General features: G+C 37.3%; 1 protein-coding gene across 1 annotated transcript; it reads right to left on the bottom strand.

The window, feature by feature from the left end:
• Window positions 1-1,600: 1,600 nt before the first annotated feature.
• On the bottom strand, window positions 1,601-11,559 carry ldlra (low density lipoprotein receptor a). Its single transcript, XM_084116406.1, has 18 exons — window positions 11,337-11,559; window positions 8,626-8,748; window positions 7,988-8,110; window positions 7,530-7,907; window positions 6,863-6,985; window positions 6,647-6,769; window positions 6,412-6,531; window positions 6,026-6,151; window positions 5,774-5,945; window positions 5,438-5,665; window positions 5,230-5,348; window positions 5,003-5,142; window positions 4,780-4,921; window positions 4,554-4,697; window positions 4,244-4,453; window positions 3,992-4,072; window positions 3,113-3,276; window positions 1,601-2,946 (listed from the first exon to the last, which is right to left on the bottom strand). The coding sequence occupies exons 1-18, from the start codon at window positions 11,392-11,394 to the stop codon at window positions 2,914-2,916; spliced, it is 2,607 nt and encodes an 868-aa protein (XP_083972532.1). The 5' UTR covers window positions 11,395-11,559; the 3' UTR covers window positions 1,601-2,913.
• Between the last annotated feature and the right edge of the window lie 2,617 nt (window positions 11,560-14,176).

Genomic DNA, 14,176 nt, shown 5'->3' with positions numbered 1-14,176 from the left:
CAATATTAATGTTTTTACTGTATATTTGATCAAATAAATGCAGCCTTAGTCAGCATGAGACTTCTTTCAAAAACATAATAAAAAAATAAAATAAAAAATCCCACCAGCCCCAGTCTTTTGAACAGGTGTAAATACATAGATTAGATAGACACATTTGAAAGATTAGGATTAAAACAAATGATTGTGTTTTTATCTTCTGTAACCACCCAAGATGCACACCTTGAACTTTGCTTGTCAAATAAAGCTGTAGTAGCCTACGTTCACATGAAATCCCGCCCACCTCATTTCATGCCTTGTTTTCTGGTCGCCCCACGCACTATTCAAAGGAGCTCCAGAAACCTGAGCGATAACAAAACAACACCCACCACCCCCAACTAATCCATGGCCCACTTTTCTCAGGACGTCTGTAAATCATGGGGTCTTCTCATGGGGAAAGTGTGTTTTGAAAACTGAGACGTGGGCTGTGAGGGGCCTTTCCTAGAAATGCATTTCCTAGAAATACATCACCTCATTTCCTAGAATACCAGTCATGGCTTTATTATCGTTCCTTTGTGGTTTTACAGGTCACTCTCTACCTGAATTATATATGCATCCAGAAGAAAAGTGGTCTCATTTATAAGCAAAAAAGAAAAAGAAAAAAATAGGCCTTTATAGGTTCACATTTTACAGCTGCCTTTGTTATGTGTTTTTTTTTTTTTTTTTTTTTTTTTAGAAGTCTTTTTCAGTATGGGCCTCATGTGCTACATATGAAGGCTTACATTTGGCTGATCTCAAGGATTTGACCATTTGATCATCTCATCTGCTGAAACTGATCCTCATAGGCCTTTTCAGTTTTCATTCTAACTTCACTTACTGAAGCCATGAAGTGTACTGGATATATATTGGATTTTGTAATATTAAAGGGGTGGTTAATTATGATTTCACTTTTTAGTTAGTTGGTAATGTTGCTGTTTGAGCATAAACAACATCTACAAAGTTATGACGCTCAAAGTTCAAAGCAAAGGGAGATATTTGCTTTTAAAGAAATTGCTTTTTAAGGACTACAACAAACGGCTGGTAGGGACTACAATGAGCCTCTTCACGGGTTAGTGACGTCACCAGCCCTATAATTTACATAAAAAGGCCACGGGAACGTGATTTATAGATTATCATGAGAGAATATGCTAATCAATGACTAGAAGATAACTACACATAAGCTGCATAAATTCATCAACTAAACATTCAGAAAGGTCCTGTTGCTTTCTACATGTCACTTCTTCTCGAGTCTCTCCATTTGAACACAACTAAAAGTTTTTGAAATTTTCAGTGCAAGTCTGTGTGAGTGGAGCTGTTTAAGCTCCTCCCCCTGTGCCAGGAGCAGCAGCTCATTTGCATTTAAAGGAACAGACACAAAACGGTGCGTTTTTGCTCACCCTCAAAAAGTGACAATTTTAACAAAATATCTGTGGGGTATTTTGAGCTAAAACTTCACATACACACTCTGGGGACATCAGAGACTTATTTTACATCTTGTATAAAGGGCATTATACCACCCCCTTTAAGCAGCCCTGGAAAATGTTTGTCATGACAAAATTACAACATTAAAAACACAAAAACGGTATATAGTAAAATCTTCAAAATATTTATTTCAAGGAAGGATTACACACAGGTCAAGAACAGTTGTGATTGACTTTTTATAAAATGCATCAGATTAGTTAATAAATCAGAATGTACTTTTTTTTCTTCAAATAAACAACTGACAGTACACAGCAAAGAAAGCCAATTATCATCCAAAGATTTAGATTTAAAATAAATAAATAAAACATTTCTTTATATACAATACTGTATACTTAAAAATACAAATGCAATATATATATAACATACAACATAATAAACATATTTACATAGACAAATAAATTATTTACACATTCACATAGAGAATGTAAAACAAATGTGTCACATTGCCATGATTACAATATGTTTGAAATAAAAATGAAAGACATTCCCTGACTCCCTAAACAGTATTTAGCATGAATCTTCCACATTTTCACCACAGTAAATTCATAATAAATTTGGTAAGGAATCAATTGCTGAGATGAAAAGAAACTATACTGCTCAAAAAAATAAAGGGAACACTTAAACAACACAATGTAACTCCAAGTCAGTCACACTTCTGTGACATTCATTCAGATCTAGGATGTGTTATTTTTTTGAGCACTGTATATCAATACTGCATACGAGAAAGTATTTTTATCGTGAACAAGTAGTTTCATATGTAACGCTGACCATTTTGGCACAAAATAAAAAACAGGATGACTGCAATTGGTGTAAACAATGGCATAAAACATTAGGAAAACAAACTTGGCACAGCTTATGACAGTAAATGGTCTATTTTTGCATAAAATATTCAAATGCACCGTATCTTTAATTAATTAAACTAAATGAACCAAATATTTTGGAAAATGTTAATGGTAGGCTATGCAATGTAATTTTTGACCCCTCCAAAAAAAAAAACTTTTAAAATACATATAAAATGTATTTTAACTCTTTAAAATATACTAATACATACTCTATTTACAATAACTTATCATGGACATCTCATGAAAATAAAACCTTGATTTGTAAGTGCTGTTAAAATATATCTCTATATATAATTTTTTATATTATTTATATATAGTGAAATGTTAAGCAGCCTTGATAAACTGAGGTTGTTGTTGTTGTTTGAGGTTTCTTTGTTTTCATGTTTTTTTGAGTCCTGAATCATCAGCCCTGGATTGTTTTTGCACTGATTGCCTTGTGTGGAAAGGCGGTTTGTATCTCCATTGTTCCACAAATGTTGTTTTGCTGAAGAACTGACTTCCAAGTTGGTAAGACATCAAATATGGCTCTAGTCTTGAAACGTTGTCAGTTTCAGCAAGGACCTCTATGTCATCATCATATTTCATCATCAAGATTCACAATCTGTCTCTGTATAAGCCAAAGAAGACCATCATTATTAGACACATCAGTTACCTTATATACCAGACAGTCATCTAAATATGATATTAGTAAACTTAGATGTGCTAAGACATTAGCTAAAGCTACTATCATGAATATTGTGTTCAGTAGTCAGTAGATATTTATAAGATCTTACCTGCGGGTAAATAAAGCCATCAGAACTACGGTTTCTGCATAAGTGCACCTGGTCCTCAGTGGTCTTTTGATAAACCGGGTTGTCAAAGTGGATGCTGTTGGTGTTTTTCTGACGCCACTTTCTCCAGAACAGCACAGCGCCACCCACAACCAAACACAGGATTGCTTTGAGAAGATAATAAGACATTCAGATTAGAATGGGAGTTTTAAAGTGATGGAATAGATTAGAGAATAGAATAGATACGTTTTGAAGAGTATCGCACCGTTACAAAACCAAGTGAGTTGCTTTGCTGTCCATGTAGCATCTTAACCATCATGGAAGCTCATCAGTGAGTTATTTTGAATGTTCTACATTGGCAGCAACACTGCGCACTACACAAACAGCTCTCCTTACATGACTCACAACTGATTCACTAAGCTAATGTTCTAATATGCTTTAAAAATTCAACACTCAATCCTTGTCAGCACTGAATGAAATATATTTATAATAAATATTTCTCTCGCTTTGTCCACCATCTTGAATTATGAACATATGCTCACTCCCATATGAACACTCCCATAAACCCCATCCCTCTCGACTGCAAGCTTGCAGTGAGATCTGCCTCCATCCAACCAACAACCGATGAATAGAACTAAGTTCACACACTACATTTTTTTTTTCTTTTAGATAATTCCGGTTCACCTGGATGTATGTCACAATACAGAAGAAAATATCTATTGATACCTCTGTTACATCGTGACTTTAAGTCGCCTACCTATTGAAACAGCCTCTGTGTCCAGAGCACATCTTCATAAACCCTTAAAATGTGTAGGTAACTCACTAGGTTTTATAACACAGCATATCTTTTCTTTGCCTTAGCATTCGGACTAAAGCACTCACCAAGAGGAACCACAATGTACAAGGCCCACGGTGTGGAAGATGATGGTTCGGAGACAGCTTTAAAATTACCATAGTTGTCATCTAAGGAGAAATCACAAACATTTTTAAAACAGTTTTCTCACATTTCAACGAAACTGTAATATCATCTTGAGGAATCCCTGGGGTCTTGAGATTAAGGTTTGTCTGATTTTGCTAGGACAAGGAGAAGGCTGGGACAGAGGGTAATGTCTAGGTGGATAAAGCAAGACATACCTGTCTGGGTGGATAAAGGAAGTTTAGTTGTGGTTTGGGAAGGCTTGAATGGGGAAGCTTGAGTGGGTCGATTAGGGGTCACAGGAGCAGGAGTGGTTGAAGGTTGCGCATTGGTAGTGGAAGGGCCAGCAGATTTTGGTGTCGTCTTTGATGGAGTATGACTAGTTGTAACTATTTCAGGCCTGACAGGAGATGCTGGTGTGACAACAGCTGTTCAAAATAAAAACACAATTGTTGGATTTAGGAATCATCAGGAATTACATTAATAGCCTAATCCCAGTCCTGACAACAAGCACCAAATCTGACTTGCCTGGAATACATTTTCTCATGTCTTCGGCCAACATCATGTTGTCTGGGCAGCCACATGTGTACTTGGGTGAGAATCTATTGATTTGAGGGGCAGCAAGGCACAGGAACTCACAGCGACCGTTGTTGACCTTGCACCAGTTGATTCCTGGGAGGACATTCAGAGTTCAGAAGAATTTAGTTTTGGATGGAAACTAACTCACTGAATGGCTATATAAAGGCCAACATACCAGTGGGCTGTTTGAGGTTGTGGTACAGGACAATGTCCTCTGGGGATGAGAGGTGTTCGGCCACTTTTGTGATGTCTCCTCCAGTCACACGATTGGCACTTAGAATTGCGTTATTGCTCACATCCGTCCAAAACACTTTCTCCTGAAGATGAAGAATTCTTGATTGAGCATTGAGGTAACCTCCTAAAAAAAGGTCTTTCAACAAGTTCAAATAGAGTATTACCTCAAAAACAGTGAGACCCAGTGGGTGAGCAAGTTTGCCTTGGTCAAAGATTAGTGTACGCCGACCACCTCCCTGTACGCTGATGCTGGAGAGAGTATGAAGTTTGGAGTCAACCCAGTACAGACGCTGGTTCAAAAGGTCTATGTTTGAAAAAGGACCAAAGACCAAAGTTACCAAATGTACACTTATACACAGCTGAACAGTTATGCAAGTGGACATGTTCATACCAAGGGTTATTCCGTTGGGCCAGACAATGTTATCCGTAACTAGGGCACTGCGGTCCCCTCCATTAAGACCACCTCTCTCGATCTTGGCTGGTGTGCCCCAATCAGTCCAGAACATGAAGCTACAACATATCGGAGAAGATTTAACATAGTAAATGACTTGCCCACATAGTTTGCCCCTACATTTTAGAGTTTCTGGGACTTAACGTACTTCTGGATAGGGTCAACCACTATAGCACGCGGCTTAGCCAGGTTGTCTTTGAAGAGAGTCTTGCGTCTGCTTCCATCCGCTGTTGACACAGATATGGCACCTTTGATACTGTCCGTCCAGTAGATGTTTCCATGGATCCAGTCGACAGCAATACCTTCAGGTGCATCTAAGCCACTGCCAATCACAACGCTGTGTTGGGAGGAGTTATCTGCAGTATCCATTGGTGCTCTGGGAAAGAAATACAAAATATGACACTAGGCACCGGTCTGTTGGGTAACAAGCAAACGATCCTAAGAGACCCAAAACTGACCATGAGTCCAAAGATCCTCTCTTTACCTGTATATCTTTTTGAGGGATAAATCCGACCAGTAGATCTCCCTGGAAGCAATATTCATATCCAACGCCACAACGTTCTTCAGGCGGGGAATAACACGTGCATACTCGCTACGATCCAGGGTCATCTTCCTTACCTCATGCCGATTAGTGAAAAATAAGTAGGCGATGGTTCCTGTAAAACCATGTTTGTGAGTATGAGTTTGTCAGTATGTGACCATGGAAAAGGACAATTTGAAATTTTAAAATCTGTACCAATAGCTTTGCAGGCTTTGCTGGCTGGGTCCACCTGGTAGCCATCTTCACACTCACACTTGTAACTACCAATCTGGTTAACACAGATTTGGCTGCAGGTGTCTGGGTTGGCACACTCATCGATGTCTGAAGAAATCAAACAAAAATGAGGGCATGAAGTCATTCAGCTGCATCAGTACAGTGTCCGTAAAAGCACTGAATCATGGACTTACTGAACAAACTCTAACCTTATTTCCAGCTCAAAAAAAGCAAACATGAAGTATGAAGTCCATGTTAAATCATTCTTTGAACTGGATCTGCACCAAGGTCTGTTATCAGAGGTCAAACCTCCTAGGGCAAGATTTTCAATATCTGTTTCAGTATGGGAACCAATTTCAGATTCTTACCTTCGCAGAGCCTCTTTTTCACCAATTGGAAGCCAGTGGGACACAGACACTCATAACCAATCTTCAGGTCATTACAGATATGAGAGCAACCACCGTTGTTGTAAAGACACTCATTAGAATCTGTGAATTTAAAAAAGCACAAATTGTAGCACAGATTGGCTTTTGCTCTGAAACCTTGTCAAGAAGATCCAGGTCTACAAAGGCAATGGGCCTCTTTGAATGCCGCGATACTTACCGCATTCTCTCAATGGCTCATCGGACCAATCTCTACAGTCACGTTTATTGTTGCAAACTTTTTCCATGCCGATGCATTCACCGCTGCGGCACTTAAACCTGTGTGGTGGATCACAATGGGTTGCTGCAATTCAGAGAGGAGAAAAATAAGTGATGCATTTCAGAGTAACACCTAAAGCATATGTTTTGCATAAAGGGCATAATTCGTATGGTTTACCATTAACACAGCCCAGCTCATCACTCAAATCTTTGCAGTCATTTATGTGGTTGCACTGCCGGCTGCCGTGGATGCAAGATCCGTCGCCACATTGGAACTCATCCGGTCGGCATGTGGGCAAGGCTGTTCATATGGAAAAAGTAAAATATTTCATGATTCTTGAGGAACATTTTATTAAAGGCTTGGTTTCAATTTCTTATGTGTAGCCCTGCCCACTGTGAAACTAACTGTACACTAAACTTCAAATATCTTCTGAATGACTTTGATTTTGCATTCTTTGTGGACAGACAACTATTATCACTGGAAACAAACATTGCATTTACAGTGGAATTCTATGGGGAAGACATTTTTGAGGACAGAAATGTGCTTTTTTTTTTTTTTTTTTCATAGTTATCCTTCTATACTAAATGTGCACTGTGAAGTTGTCTTTATCATCCTTTTAGTGATGGTAAAACTAATCTAGGACGAATGAGAATATGCATTATTATTCAAGGTAATTATTGTGGGTCTTTTCTCTATGCAAACAGATCCTTCATGCTATGTGCCATTCAAAGATTATGTGAGTGTGTCAGTTCGACAGCGCTCAACTTGTATTGACCCGGGAACATTCCATTGAGAATAGCAGGATGAATTGGCGAATGTAATTTCAACAAGTCTTATTTCTTACAGCAGTTTTTCTCATCTGAGCGATCCAAGCAGTCTTCTCCCCCATCGCATTTCCAGCTACTGTGTATGCATTCCCCACTGCCGCAATGGAATTCCATAGAGGAGCATGGATTTTTAGTAGGTTTAGGCGTCCTTGGGCGGCATTTCTGAGGCAGTTCGTCGGAGCCATCAGCACAGTCGGCATCTCCGTCGCAGACCCACAATCGAGGCACACACTGTGCATTGTTGCACCTGAAGGAGGTGGAGCTACACGTGGTGGGCGGACAGGAGACTTCATCACTGCCGTCGTCACAGTCTATCTCACCATCACACACAAACGCAGTCGTCACACACTGGCCATTGCGGCACCTGAATTCGCCATCCATACACCGCCGAGGAGCTGTGAGTGGTGATGGAGATTTTCAACACACATGCACACTGGCAGCATCATAAAGATATACATTTCAAGATGTCACTCACCACAGCCTTCCTCATCCGCACTATTCTCACAGTCCGCTTTGCCGTCACACTTCCAAGTCTTAGGCACGCACTGGTTTAGTCGCCCACCACAACTGAATTCACTGGGTCTGCAGGTCCTCATCGCTGAAAGAGAGTGAAAAAACAAGATTTTGTAAAAATGTGAGTGTTGCTACTAGCTAGGGATGTACAATATCCATATCAGTTAGCAAAATGATTGAAAATTCACTTTTTTGCATTTAAAAATGTTCATTTTGCTTTTAGCTTGTTTTTAAAAAAATAATACAGAATTTTAAGTATCAAACATAACATCAAAATAATTATCAGCTTATATGTATGGGCCAGAATCAGAGATAGCCCTTTCAAATTCATTTTCTGTACCTGTGCCCACAAAAATTTAGTTTTGAAGTAATACATTTCTTTCAGCTATTAATAAGAGTGTATCATTTTCAACTATAGATTAACATAGTTAACCACATTGAAATACTTTTTACAGTTTCCCCCCTCACAATCAGTGCAAGAAGAATTTACCGAAAGCTTGCAGATTCCATTTGCGCCTACTGTCGTTAATGTTACACCAACATACTACCAACATAGGACATTTGACTAATCTAACATTGACTAGGTGGAGGAAGACTTACAGCAGGCAGCAGGAAGTTCATCAGTGCCGTCTCCACAGTCATCAGTCTCATCACAAACCCATCTGGATGTGATGCACTTTCCATTGCCACACTTGTACTGCCGTGGATCACAAGTCAAGACACCTGACAGATGGAGACATAAGTGATGCTTCACATAAATTACACATTATCTAACACCTTAAGCCAGCTGTTTTAGTCATTTGTGGTCACATTAAAGAGCTAAAATACCAGGGGGTTAGGACTGAATGAATCACTTTTGCACCTTATAATTGTCTAAGACATCTTCCTTAGTCCTGCTATCTAAGCATATCACAATCACATTCTAGTACTAAGACTGGGAAGTGATTTCAACAAGTATTGAAACGAGTTTTTCCTGCTTTGTTATCCAAAAATGCGTGTATAGTCTTAGTTCTGGAGGATGCGTGCACTGCATGCACTACTAAAACATGATGCTAACAATCTTAAAGATAATCGTGCATACACAAACAAAAAGAAACATGCACTTAACACTAGCTGCATGTAAAATGGTTGACTTTTAGTGAAAGTAGTAACCGTTTTAATTGATGATACAATCAAACAAAAATACCTAAAGAAGATATTCTGCATATAATGAAGAGTTATGTGACGTTTATTAGAGTCTATTCAAAGCCGTCAGGATATTCTTTAACAGGATTTTCTTTTTTGCTTCAAAAGTAGCAAAATTGCTGTACACACAACCTTATAAGTGGCTTATCACTTTTGTAAAAAAAGAAAAAAAAAAGAAAAGAAAAAAACAATTCGGTAATTTTCAATAAACAATGCATTTATTAACACAATTGATATTATTAGATAAACATATGTCGTTTTAAAATTAATAATCACAAAAAAACAGCTCTTACATCAAGTAGTATAGTTCATTAGCCTTACTGTAGGTTGTAAGTGATTGCTAAGCAATGCAGCAACTTCACACTATATTCACAATATAGAAAAATATTAACTTTATCGACCATTTTCAAACTGGCATCATCCAATAAGGATTCAGGGTCTATTTAATCATTCAAATGTGAACATAAACTGATTAATGATTACAGAAATTGAACATGTAGACAGGTCTTATCTGTACTGAAAGACAAACCTTCCATTGATATAAAACTGACCTTTATGACCTTGGTTTGACATCACACATCATCTCTCCAAAGCATAATGCATTGTTCATTGTTTACAGACACGGCTGAAGTTGGTGGCCACAAAATGCAACGTGGCTGTTTGCTTTTTCATGGACATCATTCTCGACACTCTCAATGTGTCTAATTATCTAAACAGTCTATCAAGATATCTTCACGGTGGATCAAAACACATGGAAGCCAATCCAACGGAGTTATGTATCTGCCTTATCATATTGCATCGGAAACTATAATGCATAACTGATATCTTCAAGAAACCTTCTGGCCTACGAGAAGGCTATATGGAGTATTTGTGGTCTATTGTTCTTGCTTTGGTCTACTGGTTTATCTTTCAACTTTCTCCCATGTGAATGAGGTTAACAGTGTTCAATAAAACCATCAGTGCTGTTGTCTAGCTATAAAATGATCTGTCAGACCATAACAGTTAGGTCAACATAAATGTAGTGAACATGGGTGAATCTCACGAGACCTGTCAATAATATGAAGTCTTTGACGTTGAAGCCTGTCTATGCCTACATCTACAATTACACCCAAATGTACTGTAGCTACAGCTGAAGCTAATGAAGACTGTTTGCATGTAGGTTTATATTGTGTTTTATAGATGTTTTCTAGAATAAAGAATGCCAAAAGTGACATCTCAACAAAAACATTTAAACAATAGCAGCTATTCAAGTATCCCTCCTCAGCTTATTCGGTTCATCTACACACCGATCCAGAAAGACCTGCCAAACCAACACTGAGAGACCATACAACATAAGCATAGCCATTATGTCTCATTTAAACCTTTATTTTTCTAATCTGACAAAATGAGTAATGCATATTTTATGTAAGTTTGAAGCCTGTTTGAAAACTTCAGTTCCTACAGGTTTCTGGTTCATCCCATGGATATGCTACTACTGTCCTTGTGACATCACACACTGTAAATGATTCAGAACTTCTGGGAAAGCATGGCTAGGAAATCACTATGGAATGAGGCCCCCTTATAGCAGAAACATGCACAGTATATACACACGTGGTTACTGTAAGGCTATACTATGTTTCGCCCTGCTTTGTGAGGCTGGAGAATTCATTCATGTTCAGCAAAACAGTAGTGAATGATGCAAAGGTTAGTTTGCATTCAATAGAAAGCAATAACACCTCTGAAAAGTACTCAATACAACATTTAGCATCATTAAACATCAGATTCTAACACATAATAATATAATCAGAATATATTTCTTTAAATATTTTATGAGCTAATAAGTAGGAAATAATTATGTAAACATCATCAAAAGCAGAAATGGAAATATTATTGTATTTATTAATGCATAATTAGTTATAATAAAAAAAGTAAAACTTTTTGGTTAATCCAACCTTACAGACCAGATTGGCCACTTCAGTGTAACAGAATATATGTAGAATACTGAAAACAAATACATTTAGTCTATTTAGGCTACTGATAAGATTAGACTATATCTTATAATAGCTATAGGTAGTAATAATAAATAAGAAAATGTAATGAATGATTATTAAAGACCCCCTAAAGAGAAAGAAAACCTGTTTACTCACCTGAATGAACAGGACAGAAGAATGTAACTGCCAGTAAAAACATTAATGAGATCCCCATAGTCACTCAATGAGCTGTAGCCCCTCGTTTCTCTGTTTATTGATGTGGTTTGTAGGCTATAGTGGATGTTTGTAATAACGTTTGTAATAATGGCTTTGTTAAAGCAGGAGATATCCTGTGTGTCTGACGCTGAGGGGAGATTGTTACTTAAGGCACTTGTGTTGTGGTGGTTGAACTTGAACCATTCGAATTTGAACGGGGTGCGTAGAGTGGGCGGGGCTTAGTGACGGGGAATCAGAATTAGGTGGTGTGATTTAAAGAGTTTCACAATAGAGGGCGTGGTCAAAGTCCACGTCCATCAAAAACAATTCCTCTTTCCTAGTAGAAGTCTAGAGTGATGAGAAAAATTCATCAATTACCTGCTTATCGTTTATGCGGAAAACGTGACGATGATAAGCATCAGGCCCTACGCGGACGAGACTTCTGTTGTAGGCTAAACCATTGTAAACATGTATCTGTTCTACCCTGTCCAACCTCTCAAGGCTGACACATGTCGTAAAGCTAAATAATATATCATAAATCTAAATCACATCCGTATTTTTGTGACCTTGACATATTTAATATAGCCTAGCCCTACTATCCTTAATGGTCATATCACATGCGTAGAAATTAAAAGGAAACCACAGTCATAAAAACATTATGGGCTCAATAATAATGGGCTGTTTGCTTTTCGGTAGATTCTTAGTTATCTTTGTTAGAGAGTTAAAAACCTAAGGCGTTTGATTAGGCTATTATACCGATGCAGGCTGTAGATTATGTACAGAAAACAACAAATAACACTTTTTATATAGAATCCATTTCGAAACCATATGGATGCACAGGCTATCGTCTATAAAAGTGATCAACATATATATTTTTTAATTAAAAATTAATTGAATGATGTAAGATTTTTTTTCTTATGGCTTATATTGTGGGGGCACATTATCAAATGTTTAACTAGACAAATTAGCAGCAGGGTAAAAACACTGTGTAAAAAGTACTCAATAGCCTTGAACTTGTGGCCCGGACGTCATCAGAACACAGAGTCTTCTTAAACTAGCACTGGTACATTCACCAAAACAATGCAATGTTGTCCTGTCATTTTTCCTGTCCGGTCTTGAGTAGATTTTTGAACATTTCATGATGTTTTCACTTAATATTTAGCTAAAAATTGAGGTCAAAATGTTCTCCAGAGCATGCATGCCAGAAATAATGTTAAGTTACTGAAAGCACATCATAAAGTGTAAACAGACTTACTTTCCCTAACTATAAAGGAGGAAAAATATTTGCAAGTTGGAGCTGGAGGCCCCTAGAACCAGTTCTGCTAAATTCTGTGTTTGACATCCATGGGAACCGCAGTGATCTATCAGATCAACGGAATACAAACAAAGTAGTAGCTTCACAGTGGCATCCGGGTCTACAAACGAAACCGTTGTGGCCATAAAAATGTAGTTGTAAAAAGTCATAATGAGTGTATGAGTATTCAAAAAAGGTAACAGCTGATGAGTTTTCATCAAAGCTGCATTTCTATAATCTAAAATTCTATAAAACAGTAATATTGTGAAATATTATTGCAATTTATAATAACTGTTTTCTAATTTAATATATTTTAAAATGTAATTTGTAAAGAGATGTCAAAGCTGAATTCTCAGCATCATTACTCCAATCAAGTCACATGATCCTTCAGAAATCACTTTAATATGATGATTTGCTGCTCAAGAATCATTTATTATTATCAATGTTGGAAAAAAAGTTTCAGGATTCTTTGATGAATTAAAAGTTCATTTTGTAACATTATAAATGTCTTTACTGTCACTTTTGATCAACTGAATGCATCTTGTATAAATTGTTTAATGTTAGTGTAGTTTTAGTTTATATTTGGGTAAGCATAACAGCTTAGAACAAATAAACAGTATAGAAGAAATAAACTATGAAAAGATATTGCAAAAATGACTGTTTTCTGCCAGAACGGTGTGTGGTGCGCAAAACACCTACTAGGAAACAACAAGTGTGTGCGCAAATAAAAAGTCCAATGTTTGTGTGTAGGGCAAGTGAGGTGAACACACTTATCTGTTCTCTTTTTCACCTGAAAAACTGCATCTGGCCCCAATCGGAAACCGGATCCGTCACTCTGCCACCCATCACTCACATTAATAGCTATACCGGGAAGCTTCCCAGCTTGTCAAAACAGAAAAAAAAAGAAAAAAAAAATCATTCCAGTTTTTGAGCAAAACAAGCCATTTTATACTTGGGTGTATATGTAACTTTCTGATGCTTTTTGTTGCCACTATAGATTCCAAATGCAAAAAAAATAATAATAATAATAATTCAATGTGAAAGCAAGAAAAATGAGGGAAAAACAACTCAGCATCAGAAGCAATATCTTATATCAACAATTAAACTCTGCAAATAGAAAGTAAGAGCACAGAAGTTGTGTTTTCACGCTTGTTTGGGAGTTTAATGTGTCCTTCATCCTTTTTTCACATCCTGAATAGTTTACATTAGTTTGTTTGTAGTAACAGCATTGTCTAGATGTTGAGAGCGTTATTCTCTGTTTAACATGCAAACACAATGAATATGATTAAATGAAGTGATTAAAAGAACTGAATATGTAACTTAATATCCCAACAACATTTTTAAAATATAAAAAGCATGCGGAGCTCTTGCATGTCTAACTCTCAAAAATGTATTTGGCTGGTATACTAGATTGCATTAGTCATGAAATAAAAAGCTTTAGTTGAGCAAAAACAGTCAGACTTGATCTTACCACATGATCAAATCTTTTTAAATTACTCAACAAAGC

This window comes from Abramis brama (assembly GCF_963993115.1).
Source record: "Abramis brama genome assembly, chromosome: 1".
NCBI classification, from domain to species: Eukaryota; Metazoa; Chordata; class Actinopteri; order Cypriniformes; family Leuciscidae; genus Abramis; species Abramis brama.
This window is presented reverse-complemented; position numbering and strand designations above follow the sequence as displayed.

Coding starts and splice junctions, on each gene's coding strand:
- ldlra (XM_084116406.1), bottom strand. CDS start 11,394: ATGGGGATCTCATTAATGTTTTTACTGGCAGTTACATTCTTCTGTCCT. Junction 8,111..8,625: donor TGAACTTCCTGCTGCCTGCT/GTAAGTCTTCCT, acceptor ACTCTCTTTCAG/CGATGAGGACCTGCAGACCC. Junction 6,532..6,646: donor TGAGCCATTGAGAGAATGCG/GTAAGTATCGCG, acceptor TTAAATTCACAG/ATTCTAATGAGTGTCTTTAC.